This window comes from Alosa pseudoharengus, unplaced genomic scaffold (assembly GCF_046254945.1).
Source record: "Alosa pseudoharengus isolate Yale_2024_CS ecotype anadromous, Long Island Sound unplaced genomic scaffold, YU_APseudo_1.1 YU_APseudo_1.1_scf_17, whole genome shotgun sequence".
NCBI classification, from domain to species: Eukaryota; Metazoa; Chordata; class Actinopteri; order Clupeiformes; family Clupeidae; genus Alosa; species Alosa pseudoharengus.
The window spans coordinates 13,337,321-13,354,820 of NW_027468640.1; the positions used below are offsets into that span (position 1 = coordinate 13,337,321).

General features: G+C 45.6%; 1 protein-coding gene across 1 annotated transcript in view; it reads right to left on the reverse strand.

Annotated features, from left to right (window-relative positions):
- LOC143127887 (adhesion G protein-coupled receptor L3) overlaps positions 1-17,500 on the reverse strand; it is a 197,182-nt gene that overhangs the window by 154,314 nt on the left and 25,368 nt on the right. The window contains exon 2 of the mRNA XM_076289600.1: positions 15,358-15,571. Within this exon, the coding sequence (XP_076145715.1) occupies positions 15,358-15,548 (191 nt within the window). The 5' untranslated portion in view covers positions 15,549-15,571. The remainder of the gene's footprint in view (positions 1-15,357; positions 15,572-17,500) is intronic.

Consider the following 17,500-nt stretch of genomic DNA (forward strand, 5'->3'; position numbering starts at 1 on the left):
CTCTCTAACCAACAAAATGGAGACTGTGGGGGCATGCAAGCTACTGGAGGAAATCAGAAATCAAACATCCTGAATAACAGTACGATTCCCTGCCATCAAGTACTGACACACACATACAGTACACACACACACACACACACATACAGTACACACACACACAAACACACACACACATACAGTACACACACACACAAACACACACACATACAGTACACACACACACACACACAGTCTGGAGACACCACATTGCACAAAGCCAGACCGCCCCGCCCCGCGTCTGCCCTGAAAGACGCTAAACACACACTCAGACAAGCAACTTCAACTGGAGCGCGACAGCGAAAGAAAAAAAAAAAAAGAAGAAAAGATTATGTAATTGTGGCATTAGTCATACGCATATAAATATCACCAGAAAACCTTGAAATTACACCCCAGTTCAGCGCCTTTGCAAAGGTTAGGAGTGAGGAACGAGTGCAAGACAGAAAAAGGAGAGGGGAAAAGAAACACTATGTTGTGATAAACAGAGCTTGCTCTTTTTGGGAGTTATTATTAGACCCATGTTAATGAGGCAATCACCAATGGCAGAGTACTCATTAGTCTTACTGTGTTATTGGGTGTGAGTGGGTGTGTGTGTGTGTGTGTGTGCGCGTGTGTGTGGGTGTGTGGGTGGGGGGGCTACTAATTATCTCAGGCAATAGGATCAGGAGCAGACCTTCCCTCTCGGGAACTGGAACATGGGGAGTCACATCGGAGGGGTCTTTTATCAGGAGAACTCTCCTCCTCGATGGCCGGCCCTCTACTTCAGGGTATAACTGTGCTAATTAGATAGATGGTTCCAGAGGACTACCTTGTTTCTATACAACATAACAAACACCTTGGTCAGTTTTTCTAGACATAGAATATGCGTAGACTTCCACTTTTTAAGTGGAAATCTTCTTTGAAGTTTTCTTTGAGTCTTAAACTAGGTGTTAATCATGGGGTTCTTTTATTTTTAATTTTTACTTTTTGAAACATGACCCAATCATCAGGTGTGTGCGGTCCATATGGGCAGGTGGGGCAACAAATTACCTGAAGCATCCTCCACAAAAAATAGTTCCTCAGTAAATCATTGCTCCAAGTCTATTTTTAATAATGCGATTGTCACATTAATTATCTGTAGTTTCTGTAGGCTTTCCAACTATTTTTGGTCTATTGACATCAACTTTTGGATGATGGTGGCGATTCTCGTTGAGTTTAATGTGTCATGCAATGTTGGGGCAGGGCACCTCGACGATCGCATTCCTCCATATATTTATTGCATAACCCTGGCGGCTTCAATAAGGATTGCAATCCGCGCTAAAAGACGCCTATATGGTCGTAAAGTAGTCTGCCCCATGGTCATATTCTAGAACTGCTCAAATTATTCTGCCAGTAAGCCTATTGTTTCATTTCAAGATGCAGAAATGGCGAGTAGTGTTGCACCTGTTAAAAAAAACAATGAGAGGTTGAAATTAGAAGATAAGTTAGCTAACCCTGGTGTCTTCCTTGGTTTAGTAGCTAGTGGATTTAATAACATCTTTGGACAGCGCAAAAACAATAAGGCAGCGGTGTTCAAAGGTAGGCCTATAGCCACATACTGCATTCAGAATGAGCTATATAGCCTATAATATAGGCCTAGTTCTACAGTGAGTGGTCAGACAATTATCCATGACACCCAACTGTTTCGAGTTGCAGTTATAAAACCCAACTACTTAAAAATATTAGATAGTTAGTTAGCAAGCCAAACAGAACACAAGAAGGGTAGTTTTGTTTACCCATAGCAACAACGGTTGCTAGCTTCACTGGTTTAACGTGATGAGAACGATGCAAACTTAACTGATGGGTTACTGATCTACAATTTTAATCCACTTACATTTCTGACTGTGACATGATTTAAGCATACAGCAAAGTCATGTAAAATATGTAGCCCAAAATGATAGGCTATTAAAAAAAAAAAAAAAGCCTTTCTGCCCTACCAAAATGTATGGTCACCGCACGCTACTGCCAATCATACAGAGTCCTCTGTGCAGCCAGTCATACTGACAGGTGATTGTTCAGTGCAGTTTTAGAGCGGCAAGTCGGCACAAATGAAAGAAAGTGCATGTTGCCGTTTTAATGACGGAACAGAAAAAAAAAAGAAAACCTGCAACCCGAACCTGTGTCCATCTGTCCCTCAATACTCCACGTGTGTTATGTCCACCGCTCTATCCTTAACTCTCTCTTACGATCGTTCCCCGTCTCACACACACACACACACACACATGCTCACACACACACACACGTGAAAACCGTGAGAACAAGTGAGCGCAACCTCAACCAGCTCTCTATCCGTCTGCAGGAGAGGCAGCTGGACACAGAGAGAGAGAGAGACAGAGAGAGAGAGAGAAGGGGAAAGAGAGAGTAAGAGGGAAAGAGAGAGAGAGAGAGACTTTGACTTTTAAAACCCCTTTATTGAACCATTGCATGGATCAAAACCACCTTCAACCCCCCCCCCCCCCCCAAGTCCCCATGGCAGAGAGAGGGAGAGAGAGAGAGAGAGATAGAGAGAGAGAGGGGGGGGGCTAGTGGGGGAAACTCACGTACGTGAAACTGGAGATAGCAGCGCTGGAGTGCTGGCTACGAGATCACAAGAGGAGCGGAGCAGAGCAGAACAGGTGAGCACAGCCTGGCTGGGCCACGATTATATAGGGGAACAGGGGTTAGGGGTGTTCAATAACACAAGAAAGACTGTGTGTGTGTGTGTGTGTGTGTGTGTGTGTGTGTGTGTGTGTGTGTGTGTGTGCGCCGGGCTTCCCCGGGAACCACTGAGGAGAGAATGGAGTGGATACTTGTGTGTGTAGGGAGGTCCAGACCACAGTCAAACAGGCCCACAGAGCCACTCGAAACACAGATGTCTTGTATTGGTTTGACGGAGAAGAGAAAGAAAGAAAGAAAGAAAGGAAGAAAGAAAGACAGTGAGAGAGTGAGAGAGAGAAAACCCCTTTATTGAACAATTGCATGGATCAAAAACACCTTAAAACACTACAGTGTACCCCCCCCCCCCCAGTCACCATGGCATACCCACATATCACCACATAAATGCCAAGGTCCCATCAGAGAGACATAGAGAGAGAGAGAGAGAAAGAAAGAGAGAGAGAAGAAAGAACTGGAGTTAGATGGAGATCGGAGATGAGGGGAGAGGGAGGAAGTCGGAGAGTGTGAGTACGAGTACAAGTCCTTCGAGGGAAAGAGAAACAGAATGTATGCAGTGTTTGGAGACCGGGAGGGAAAACAGGAGAGACAGAGAGAACACACACACGGACAGACTGAGAGAACAGAACGAGAGAGCACACACACATACACACACACACACACACACACACACACACACACACACGGCCCACCTCCCAGGGATTGTGGAGTGTCGCTTGCCCTGGATGCCTTCCCAGACGAACAGCTTGTGTCACCGCGAGCCTGTGAGAGGTGCACATTGGGAGGGGAGGGAGGCAACCGAAACCCCCCCTCCCCCATCTTCTGCACCGGCGACCGACACACCCCCCCCCCCCATCCACCACCGGTACCACTCCTTCTCACACACACACACACACACACACAGCATGGCGCTAAACCAACTCACTGCAGTGGCTCCTCATGGGGTGCACACGTCACAGTGCCCCCTGCTGGTGTGGAAGAAAGACAGCAGCGTCAGAAGCAACAATAGCAGCAGCAGCAGCGGCAGAGCTCCAAGGCCAGGCTGCAGCATTAAGCTCTAACAGGTGCCAATGGCTGTGGCACTGAAGCATGACTGTCAGGCCACACTCTGGCTCAGTGAGACTGGATGACTCATGAGAGAGAGTGAGAGAGAGAGAGAGAGATAGAGGGAGAGAGAGAGAGAGAGAGAGAGAGAGAGAGAGAGAGAGAGAGAGAGAGAGACCGGATGAACCTACTGGGAGGAAACCACTAAAACCTTGCATTACGCACACCTTCAAATATTCATTAGTCCAGACACGCTCTCTTTCTCAATCTGCGACTGCGGCCTTTTTTTCCCCCCACCTAACCGAGGGACATAATCTACATTCCTCTTGCATTGTAGTTCAGAGTGAGGTATTTGAGGTTTGCCGCTGTACATTGATGTAAAATGCCTTGGCTGCGGCGTGTGGTGGCACCGGCTGGTGTGCTAAGCTAAATCAGATTTCTTTCATGGGGAGCGGCTGACTTTGAGGGTAATCCTCCAAACCCTCCCGACTCCCCACAAACCCCACGTCTCCCCCAGCTAACCTCCCCAAGTAGATATCCATAAAAAAACCCAGCGCTTAGCACACACTGACGCGCGAGGCTCGACTCACTACTGAGAGAGAGTGTGTGTGTGTGTGTGTGTGTGTGTGTGTGTGTTCGACTCACTACTGAGAGAGTGGAGCCGCCGAGAACATTGTGGCGAATCTGTCACTTTATTTCAATTTAAAACACCGCCGCACCGGAGAGACTGTGGCATCATGGGATAGCTATTTTAGGGAGAGAGACTCGAAAGGTGAGGGAGTGGAAGGGAGTAACGGAAGGTTCCGGGTGACGCCGCTCACAAGTCGAGATTAGGACTCGAGTTAACTCGCTCCCTCTGACGATGAGTTCTCAAGGGCGAGATGAAACAGTCAGGGCGAAGTCGGGGAGGTCAAGTTAAAAAGTATGGCAGCCTACGCTCGAGAGGAAAAAAAAAAAAGAAAGAAAGAACAAAAGTTGGAAAAATGTCCCTCTAGACTCACCGAACAAACGCAGGGTGAGGGGGATGCGCACATACTTGCGGCAGAAACATTGACATGCACGGATGGAAACTCACATCAAATGGATGTTAACACCCGTCGTCTAATTAAAGAGACTCGAGTTAAGCAGCGTTTGAAAGGGGGAGAGAAACAACAGTTAAAGAGGGCAAGAGTGACAGAACGAGAGAGACAAAGAGAGAGAGAGAGTGAGAGAGAGAAATTGAGATAAGAGAGGGGAAAGAGGGAGAGGAGAAATGGAGATAGAGAGAGGACAGCGAGAGAGGGAGATTGAGAGAAAAAGATTAAAGAGATAGACATCAAGAAAAATATACAGATATAGAGAGAAAGAGAGCGAAAAACAAGAAAGAAAGAAAGAAAGATAGAAAGAAAGAATGAGAGAAAGTAAGGGAGATGGAAAGAGTGAGAGAAACCACGGAGGAGAGCAAGAAGAGAAATGTTCGAATGGGCCAACGAGACGAGTCTCTCAGACCCGTCTCCGCGACTGGGCTGGACTGGGAATGTTTGCTTTCATCGGACGTTGAGGCTCATCGGAGCGTTGTGAGGGAAAGTGCTCTCTCCTCCCCTCTCCAGGACTAATAGACTGAACCACACACACAGCTCCCATTCCTTCTCATTACGGGGCTGCGGACTCTCTGCCACGGCAGAGGACATTCATCTGGGCTCTTATCATACAGAATGAAGGGGAGAGAGAGAGAGGGGGGAGGGAGAGAGGGAGAGAGAGAGAGAGAGAGAGATAGACAGAGGGAAAGAGAGAGATAGTGAGAGAGGGGAAAAGGGAAGGAGAGAGAGAGGGGGAGGGATTGAGAGAGAGATAGAGAGAAAGGGAAAAGGAAATAGAGTGACAGAGAGATAGAAAGAGGGAAAGAGAGAGGGAAAGAGATAGAGGGAGGGATAGATTGAGAGAGAGAAAGACAGAGAGAGAGGGAAAGAGGAAGAAAAAGAAAGAGGGATAAAGAAAAGAGAGATGGCCCCATTATAAGTTGGCCTAACAAAAATCCATAGGTTGAGATATCATTAAAGAAATGGCACCATGTCAAACCAGTGGTGGTGATTTTGCCTCATGTCAACTTCACTACAAATGTGAGGAGATTAAAATCACATTTTGCCTTTGCGGATGTAACATTGGGAGATTGAATCTGCATGATGGAGATATTCTATGAAGGGTTCCAAAGTGAAATATCTTTCTGGAATGTCTCGTCTGGCAAAATCCCTAACAAGTCAGCCCCCAAAGGAGCTTGTTTTGGCGGCTCAGGGTTCCAGACCATCCGGTAGTCAGATGTCAGCTCCTCCAGTTATCTCCCAGCCACCCAGGGACATATCAATCGCCCATGTGTGGTAGTCTTCCAGAAATATTTCCTTGCAATAGGGAATCATTTTTCACCCGATTTTGGCTGGCCTTACCCTGCTTTTGAAATGAGATTTAGAAAAAAAAAAAATAGAAGAAGAGTGAAAAAAAAAGAGGACGACTTAATCACTAGCGAGACACCATCTCGTTTGCGTTGGAGTCTTCCGGAAGTATCCGCAGAGTGGCACGGATGAGCTGGGCCTGGCTGGCTTTAAGTCTCCTAATTGGGTCAAATGAAACCGCAGCAGGTTGCTATCAAGCGGAGGAGAACGGAAGGGATAGATGGGGGGGATGATGACTATGACGGAGGGAAGGAAAGAAGGAAGGAGAGAGGGAGGGAAGAATGAGAAAAGAAGGGGTGATCGGTAGGGAAAGAGGGATGTGGTGAAAGGGTGTTGGGGATGTCCATGGTGAGAAACAGAGGAAAAAAGAGGGGGAGATAGAGAAGGAGAGAGGAAAGGATAGGAATAAGGGATTCAGTGAGAGGGTGGTAGAGAAAGGAGAGAAGGAGAAAGGATGAAGTGAGAAGGAGGGAAGGAGGGATGAAAGGATGAAGTGAGAAGGATGAATGAAAGGGTATTTGGTGTTACAGTGTTGAGGACGGTCACAGTGAGAAAGAGAAAAGATGAGGGGGAGGGAAAGAAAGAGAGAAGCATGAAGGTGTTTGGGGAAAGGGTGATATAGATGAGAGAGGGAGAAAGAGAGAGGTGGGAGGGAAGGATTTGGTGAAAGGGTGTTGAGGATAGTCATAGCTAGAGACAGAGCAAATAAAGTGGGAGGGAAGAAGGGATTCAGGGAAAGGGTGCTGGAGATGGTTCTGGTGAGAAAAAGAGGGGGATGAAGAGAGGGAGAGAGGGAAGGAAGGAGTCCAGGGAAATAGTGGTGTTGATGATGGTTATGTTTGGGGAGGGAGACAGAGGAAGAATGGGGAGGATAATGAATGTGGGGTGATGTCATTTACAGGTGGACGGCAGACAGAGAGGGAAAAAACCGAGGGAGACAAAAAGATAAACAGACGAAAGAGAAGAAAAAAAAGAGACAGCAAAGAGACGAGAAGAAGAGTCATAATGAGGAGAAGGAGGGAGGGGAGGAGAGGAGAAGAGATGATGGAGAAAAAAAGTGAAAGAACAGAAAACGCACAGAGTTAACAGTGGTCCAGAGGGGATGAGAGATGATAGCCCAGACAGCGGCTTGTGCAGATGGAGCCTTAAATTCTCGAAGTAATCATCAAAAACATCCAACTGCACTCACAGCCCTTCTCCGTTGTTTACTCCGCTGGGGAATACGACTATTTTCTGTCTTCTGCTCTTCTCTTTGCTTTCTCCTTCCCCTCATCTCCCTATTTTCTCCCAACGTTCTATTCTCCGACTCCCTGCAGATCTCGCTTCACACGTTGCTCTCTGGGCCTGTATATGATTTTACAGTGGCGGCGAAGGAATCATGGGAATCCCAGGGAGCCATGTTTTTTTTTTTTTTCTTTCTTTTCTATTATTGTCTTGTTAATCACACAAGTGGACTAAAGTGAAAGGGCCACCAAGGCTCACCAAACACCACAATGTGGATATGTTCAGAGGCCGATATGTCTGCATAGCATTGCCGTGACGGAATGAATGCGCAGCAAAAGCAAGCACACTAAATAGGTTCCAGGTGGTGCGACTCAAAAGTCATTTGTATGCTATTAGGTGAGTGTATCCACTTTGATTTTAATTGCCAAGCTCATATACCAAAGCATGAATTATGACTTTCGTTGGCCATATGGTTGGAAAGAAAAATGCCCCCAAGACCTATCATGCACCCGAAAACAAACAGCCTACAGGTTTGTTTGTTTAGTGGAAACGGCCAAGGTCACATAATGAATCGTCTTTCTGCCATGTTTTTGTTAAACGATGAGACAACACACAGCTAAACTGAGGGAAGTCAAAGAAGTCATACTTTCCATACTCGTTTACATATGCTGGGGGTGACCTTGAGAAACACACACTAGAACTAAAACTTAGAGGAGATGTGATCTAGGGAACTTATATGAAATCTTTGACAAAAGTTCATCTGATGAACGTCTTATGTCAGAGATTAACACACAATCAACATTCATGGCTTGACTTTTACTTAGCGTTCCACCCATGGGAAAGGGCAAAGGTTAATGCATTGCAATGCTCTTTCATCACATTCAACTCCCTGCCTACTCAAGCATTCTAAACTAGACACCCAACACTCTTAAGCATTCTAGAGTTCAATATGTTTTTTTTTTTGTTCACTAAGCATTCTAGATTTCTACTTTTTCAGCACAAGGAACATTCATCATAATCTTTTTGCAAGATAAGATTTCAGAGAAAGCGCAATTACTTTTTTTCAGAGATTTGATGCAGCACCAGATAACTCAAAAAAGGTGATACAGTTGGTATGGAAATATGGAAGTTAGTTTGTATTAAAAACTTTGAAAGTGCCCTACTAAGATATTTTTTCCCTTTTTTTGCATTCCAAAACAACAAAGCATTTCTAATTATTAAGTACTTTATTTGAATACGAAAGGAATGTTGTGGAGATTAGTGAAGATCTGAGAGAAAGAAAATGAATGAAAAAGGAGTAGGGGGCACAAATCAGATGGAGCTCTCGATTCTTCAAAGGATTACAGAGGGGAGATGGCTAATGTTCGACATGTACTTCAACTCCCCATGACTGTTCCAGCCGTCTCCTCGCGGAGAGAGCGAGCCCAAAGAGAGAGAGAGAGAGAGAGAGAGAGAGAGAGAGAGAGAGAGAGAGAGAGAGAGAGCGCATCTGCAAGAGTTTGACCCTGGTTATTCATGGAGCTCAGGTGGTCAAGGCTTACTTGCTTCTTCATATGTGACCGATATTAGGTTACGGACCAAGCTGACCAGGACGCTATAGCCTAATTGCTCCAACGTTTTAATGAAGAGCAGACGTCTGTTTTTCCCTCCTGACTTCTTTATTCTTGCCGTGTTCTTCTGTTTCTTTTTTTCACTTTTCAAATGAACCACAGGATGGAATGATGGATGCATTTCACCGCTCACCCCCCCCCCCCCTTTCCAAAGCTTTCAAGATGGCAGTGATTTGCTTTGATTAATTCCAGACCGTTCCTCCTTAAAAGCTTTTTATTCTATTGTATTTATGGCGCTAATAAACCTATCCAATTAACACGCAATTTGACACAGATAAAGTTGTTACAAGTTCGACTTGGAGTGCCTTGCTAACATATGCACAGACTTTGCAACAGTATGAGAAAACATTTGAGGAAAAAAGAAAAAATTAAAAAAAAAAAAGAAAAAAAAACTTGGCAGAGTATTCTGGCAGCGGATATCAAACCGAGGATATGCACGAGCATTTTTGTTTATGGAAGTCATGCCAGTGACATAGCATCCCCGGCCGAGACAGAGGCAGGGCTTTGAGGAGATGAAGGGCGAACGGAACTGAGTGGATTCTCAGGCTAATCTGCTTCTCTTTGCCTTCAAGCCTGGTCGCGCCCAAAGCCCCAACCCTCCAGGCTTGAAGTGGGTCAAAGAAATGCCAGCCATGACGCAACGTGGAGGAGAAGGACATGCACAACAGACCAACGCACCGACCGAGAGGGGTGACTGACCGAGAGGGGTGATCACTTTTGTTCTGTGTATATGATGTGCATGCACGTGCACGTGCACACACACACACACACACACACACACACACACACACACACACACACACACACACACACACTCTCTGTCTCTGTCACACACACACACACACACACACACACACACTCTCTGTCTCTGTCACACACACACACACACACACACACACACACACACACACACACACACACACACACACACACACACACACACACACACACACACTCTCTGTCTCTGTCACACACACACACACACACACACACTGAAGAAAATATATAGTACTATTCTTTTGTATTTTGTTTTCATCAGGCTGAGAGAGAGGGACTACAAAGTGTTGAAATGTAATGGATTAGCAACATCTCATATGGCATAAAAATAAAGGCTTGCGTAAAGGTTGCATCAGGATCAAACAAACAATTACAATTGCTGCAGCATGCTCATTTGGTGACTTAGTGATGCAATTACTTCTGTACCTCCAGAGCAGGCTCACCTCGGTATCAAAAAACTACAGGATTTCACCCAGAGCATGCTGTATGTTTGGGGAAAGTGGAGACAGGATGTCTCAGAACTGCTCAGAACAAAAATATTTTCTGAGGAAATTCATCAATCCATCCATTCATCCATCCATCCATCCATCCCCTATTCTTCATCCCTCCCCTCTTTTGACATTGATATGGGAAATTATATCCCACAATGCAATGTGCTGTAATTACACAGACTGCTGGGGTTAGGTGAGGTGTTCCAGATGAGAATCTCAGATGAGAAATTACCAGCCCATCTAATCGTGAAGGACATGCCAAAACACACACACACACAGACACACACACACACTCACAACACCAACACCAACACCAACACCAACAACACCAACAACAACAACAACAACACCCTAAGCCAGTTGTGAAACTTAAAACCATATTTTGGAACCTTGCTGTTTAACCTTGATGCAACGGAGTGGGAAACAAAAACAGGCCATTGCATTTACAACACACAGCACACACACCTGCTCAAACCAACACAATACACACCAAACACCTGCTCACACAAGGCCAATGTGGTGAAAATGACAAGGCAAACTTTTCTGAGAACAGGACCAAGCAGGGCTATTTCCTGGTGTATCTCGGGGTCAAGCAGACACAGACATCCTCTAAAAGCCCACAAGTCTGTCCTGAGACCCATTAATGTACTCAGGAAGCATGTCCCTGTTCCACCATTTTAGATAAATGCTCTTACAGAAGAATGTGTGCTTCTTATAACGACAGTGTGGGTCAGAACCACATTTTCACTTCACTTAGATAAAAAAAAATCATTGTTACAGAGTGTGTTAGTGTGTGTGTGTGTGTGTGTGTGTGTGTGTGTGTGTGTGTGTGTGTGTGTGTCTGTCTGTGTCTGTGTCTGTGTCTGTGTCTGTGTCTGTGTGTGTGTGTGTGTGTGTGTGTCTGTGTGTGTGTGTGTCTTGCATCAACAATTTCTCGGTCAGAAATGGGAAAGAAACTTCAGAGTTTGAATCTCAGGCACATACCTCTCTTTTTATTGATGCATTTATACAATTGATTTATTGTTTTGATATATTTTGTAATCTTTTTTTGTTTTCTCAGTTTTCACTTCTTTAACCATTTCTGTCTCTCTCTCAACAAACTGAAAATCTAAGTCTGTTCAGAGAGAAATGGTATCCAGCAATCACTCAGGAGCACTTGTATCTAACTGGCAATATAGACCGATTTAACCAATACTAATCATAAATGAATTAGTGTGTCCAGTGTGTCCAGGTCTCTATCATATTTGTTTATTTCTTTTATGCATGAAACCACTGTCTATGCTAATGTACTACTTGAGATACTGACACTAATGGAGTCAACTGAGGCGACTCAGCCAGTGCCACGTCAGAGGCAGGGGGACGAGCAGGTGGCCCTTGGCCGCAGGGAGAGACGAAGACAGAGCCCCCGAATCCCACAGGAGGACCACCGCCGTGTGGCAAAGACAGACAACAGAGGGTCGGAGAGAGAGAGAGAGAGAGAGAGAGAGAGAGAGAGAGAGAGAAAGGGGGAGGGGTGAAGAGGGAGGGAATGAGAAGGAGAGAGAAAGTAAGAAGGAGAGAGAGACAGAGAGAGAGGGAAGGGGGGCGAAAGGGAGGGAATGAGATGGAGAGAGAGAGGGAAAAGGAGAGAGAAGGGGGAGAGGGAAGGGGGGGTGAGAGGGAGGGAATGAGCTGAAGAGAGAGGGAGAAGGAGAGACAGAGAGAGAGAGAGAGAGAAGAGAGAAGAGAGATGCTGCCTGAGGGGAGCAGCCTTGTACTACACACATGCTGGGCAGACTCGGCTGTGTTCTCACTCCATTAAGTGATCTGTCCACTGTCTTTAACGGAAAATAGGCCGCACAGTCGTGCAAAAGCAACACAAGCAATCTGGCCACAACATACCATAAAAAAGAGAACGAAAGGAAAAACTTATTTTCTGCAGATGTACACAGCCACTCTGTTTCCCTTTCTCCCTCTCTCTTGCATTATTTCTTCATATGCAAATGAATTCTTGCATAACTCCAAACAAATCTGACGGCTGTACTCAGCATTCATCACAATACGCTTAACAAAAGCACTATGTCAAAAGCATGCCAGGGGACTATCGTGTGTGTGTGTGTGTTGTCCACACTGGCGCTAATCTCTCTACTTCATTATGCTGTCGACAACGACGGATTTCTCCGGAAACATGGTGCCAATGTGTGTTTCTCCTTCCACGCAACTCTCCTCTCTCTCTCTCTCTCTCTCTCTCTCTCTCTCTCTCTCTCTCTCTCTCTCTCTCTCTCTCTCTCTCTCTCTCTCTCTCTCTCTCTCTCTCTCTCTCTCTCTCTCTCTCTCTCTCTCTCTCTCGGCTTCTTCATTGTGTCTCACACCTAGAGTTTTGGCTCTTTTTGGCATTTCTTACTTTCCCTCTCCTCTCTCACTCCATCTTTCCCTCTCCTCTTCCCCTCTTACTTCCCCTTTTAATCCCATGTTTTTTCTTTCTTTCTTTTTTTTTATTTCTTTAACAGGCTTACAGATTGGGATCCTAGCAACAGCTGTGGCATCCTCCTGTGGCTGAGGGCGTTTGTCCACACGCCCGCACACACACACACACACACACACACACACACACACACACACACACACACACAGTCTCCCTGACATGTGCCAAGTGGGAGAGACTGAGAGGAGACATGACTCGTTTCGGCTTTCTTCACATACTAATGTGCGACACAATCATGCCAGCAGTGCCACAAAGATACCCACCTCCCAACTCCCACCCCTCACCCCACCTGAACAATCCCCCTGTCGTCTGGAATGGACCGGCTGAAAGACCTGCCAGATCCCAGAAGGATGCACTCCGGATGTGAGCCGGATGTGAGCCAAATGTGAGCCAGATTTACTCCAGATCTTTGTGCGAGTGCTGCGGCAGACTAGCACAGAATCTGTGTCAAAACTGCACCATACACATGCTAGATCAGAGCCAGGTCTGTGCCAGAATCAGGCCGACTCAGTGATGATGGCGCAGCAGATTCACACCAAATCTGTGCCAAACTCATGCCGGATCAGAGCCTTATCTGTGGCAGACTCTGCCATACTGAAATCCATAACTACCCCAAACCCTTTATTTATAAATCGCCCATGAGCCTCTATTCTCTGCTCCCGTCACAATAACAACAACAACGACAATAGCACATTACATTTACAATGTGCGCTTTTTAAGACACCCAAAGCGCTTTACAGAGAAGAGGGGAACCTCACTAACCACCACCAATGTGCAGCAGCATGACAACACAAGAGATGCTCGTTGCTGCACGGTGTCTTGGCCGAGCGTTTCTCCCCCCCGTCTCAAAGTCACTCTAAACCCTTAGCCTCCGATCTAACAAGCCTCCAAAGCCTCCAAGCATGAAGCCGACAAGCACAAGTGCTACTGCGGCATCATTGTAGGTGCTGTTGTTGGTGTGTTTGTGTTGTTGCTGTTGTTGTTTTCGCTGCTGCCATCTTCTGCTCGCTGCTTCAGGTTCGATTCGCTGAAGAGGGATTAGTGTTAGCGTGTGGGCAGCAGCGGGAAACACAGACGACAGAGCGGATCAATTTCCGCACACGGCTTCTGCGTCTTTCTTCCCCCCCCCCCTTTCTCCATCCCTTCCTCTCGCTCCTTTCCTACGTCTTATGCTCTTTCTCTATTTCTCTCTCTCTCTCTCTCTCTCTCTCTCTCTCTCTCTCTCTCTCTCTCTCTCTCTCTGTTTTCAAAGAGGATAATAGAGGTAGCTTCCGCTAAGCAGGCGATGCGGTGAATCAACACGACATGCTTTGATCTGCAGCAACATCTCTCCGACACCCACCTGCACATTCAGAGCGTGCGGCGCTAGCTCCAGACCCGGGGTTTTAACCCCTTGGCATCGCCGTTTTGCGGGGGCAGATAATTTATTTAGACAAATAAGTGGTAATGTATTCAAATGACTGGCGATGGGGGCATCGATTTCCATCGGCGAGGATTTATAGAGGGTATGAATCTCCGAGCGGAGACGGCGGGATTTATGATGCCGAGATGCTGTGTTTGGAGGGCTGTGTATGCAACTCCAACCACTTAAAATGGAGGATAACACACACACACACACACACACACACACACACACACACACACACACAGAAGCACACGCACCCCCACACTCTCACACACACAGCAGTACCATCACTGACTGACGATAGGTGGACATTCCCGTTTGATTCCAAAACCCAAACTGGAGTGAGTCTGTGTCACTTTGGATAAAGGTATCTGCTACATTGAATAAATCGATTGTCATATACAAATACTTGCATATACATACACAAACACAACAACACACACACACACACACACACAAATCCTCACAATATGTGAGAGAAACAAGATCCATAACCTTATATGAGCAATCCATAACTGCACTGTAAACACAGAGCTTCCCGGAGCTAGCCTAGCAACCAACGTCTGACCACTTACGCAATTGCTCACTGACCACATTGAAAGCAGCCGTGACATGTTTGCCTATGCATCGGTCAAGTCCAACGCACTGTGTACACAGTCAAGTAAGCCGTGGCCTCTCTGCCGACCACAAAAAAGCCCTTCGGCATCTTACAGTCTATCGGCGAGACAAAACACTCGGAGCGTTTGCGTGATGCACTCCTAACAGAGCACTGACCCCATGAGGTGACCTTTTCCACAAAGCCCCACTAGGATCAGTTTGTCTAAATAGAAGTTTTTTTTTTTTTTTGTGTGTGTTATACAGTCATGCTGGTACTACCTTCTGTTCATACTTACAGCGGGCCACATCTCATGTGTGCATACGGCGGAGATTGTGTACATGTGCAAGATGCATTCATATAATTATACTCACAGCAAATGTCAAATATGATATAAGAACTATGTGTGTTGGGCAGGTAACATATTATGCATGCATGTGTGTGTGTGCACTGTGCGTGCGCTGTGCTGTGCTGTGCTGTGCTGTGCTGTGCTGTGCGTGTGTGTGTGTGTACTGTGCTGTGTGTGTGTGTGTGTACTGTGCTGTGTGTGTGTGTGTGCACTGTGCTGTGTGTGTGTGTGTGTGTGTGTGTGTGTGTGTGTGTGTCTATCCTTACTTGAGGGACATGATCTTGTAAGCGTCCGGCAGGTAGCAGCGCGTGTTCTCCATCTGAGCCGGGTCGGCGTCGCAGATCTTGTCGTCGGTGCGTCCGTAGTTGGCACTCTCGATCATGATGACATCGGTGCCCGGGCAGCGCAGCTCGATGGGGTAACCCTCGCACGACAGCTCCCGCCTCACCACCGCCATGGGCACTGGCGCACGACTGAACGCTGTGGGCACAGAGAGAGATGGAGAGATATATCAATAGGTCAATCAATCAGTCAACTACTGATCAATCCACCAATCAATGTATTAATTATAGTGCAAAATCACCATACACTTTACAAAAAAAAATACATTGAGCAAAACATACATTCATTCACACAGAGAGGTAGGTTTTATGATTCATTAGTCAGTGTTTTTGTATTTGGCTGAGATATATGCGGCTACACACACACAGACACACACACACACACACACGCTCTATCTTGAGGAATCTTTAAATGGCTCTGCTTTAAATTCACACTAAATTGAAATGGATTGAGAGATACAGATAGGGGAAGGGAGAATGAGAAAGAAAGACAGGAGAATTAATTTCTGAAACTCTCTATTCGGTCTCTCTCCGCATGTCACAGGTCAACTATTGACAAAAAATAAGCAAATAAATCAATACAAACTTATTTAAAAATGCACGGGGACACCACACAGATCTATTTATGAGTCAAAAATTGTGTGGATTTGAGTGTGTGTGTGTGTGTGTCTCTCTCTCTCACTCACACACACACACACACACACACACACAAAAATGCATTCCTGCAGTCACCCCAGCAAGTGTGAATATTTCAAGAATTTAGAATCTCAGTCTTTGAACCTCTCTCTCAATGTTGAAATGAAAAGGAATACACTATGAAAAGTGTGCCAGCATGAGACACGCTGTTGAAGACTGCACAAGTCAATTTGTGTCTTATTAATAATTTACGCCTCGGCCTGAAATACAATATATATATATATATATATATATATATGCATCCACAACGAGCCGCCCCCCCCCCCCCCCCATTAACCGACGGCATACGGATGAGATATCCCTATTATCTTTAACCATCTGGAAAAGCCGCCATCTTTGAAAGTCTCCGATCTGTATCATTACGTTTCAACAGCATAAATGGAACAAGAAAATGCACACCTTGGTACTTCAGGCTTGTGTTCAAAGGCATACAGAATGAAAAAGCGGGAAAAAAATTATATCTGTTTCATGCTTCAAAAAGTCAGAGTTCTTCTCCGTACTGCTGTAGTTGAAGGCGGGTGAGTGGGAGCAGCATCTCTCGGCATTAAGCTTGCAGGGATAGAATCATGCCGCAAAAACTAATCTCCCACCAGACCATTGACAAATGCATAAACACTAGGATTTATGAATAGACGTTTGGACTTTTTTTAATTTTTTTTTATCATATGCAGTCGCCGTATGGATCCCTTAAACCAATTGCTTCGCTCTTCGGTCCAAATTGATCAATCTGGCTTTGCTATATCAAAGGATTCTGGACTGTTTAGAAAACAGGGAGGGAAGAAATGTCAAAATAAGCAAAACAGAGCAGAGCGTGTCTTGGCAAGAGCACGGAAGGAAGTTTTAAATTATAAAAGAAATAAGTCCACCTTCTTTCTCTCTCTCCCTCTCTTTCTCTTTCTCCTTCCTCTTTTGATTTAGTGAATTTCTAAATCTGAGAGGACATGATAAGCACACAAAATCCACCCCATCTTATCCGCCCAAGCTCTTTTTGTTGGAGCCAAAGAGTAAAAAATAAATAAATGAATTAATGAAATAGAGGGGATAAGCAGTGCACAGGGTCTGACAAAATAGAAAAGAAATAAAGTAGGAAAAAATCCCTACACAGGAGTGCATTTGAAACGTGTTCACACCATACACTGCTGATATCACAGAGGTTGAAATGCATTGTGGGATAGCAAGTGCATTCCAGTATTCATGAGAGCCTGGTGAGACTAATATTTTTACAATCGAACTCTCCCACACTTCCCCCCCCACCCCCCACTCCTTTCTTTGACCTCTGCCATGTGTGGTGACCTGTTCTATTTGAAAGTGATTTCAGTGTTTTATTAATGAGGCAGGTTCAGACTGCTGAACGAGCAAGCTGATGTATCCA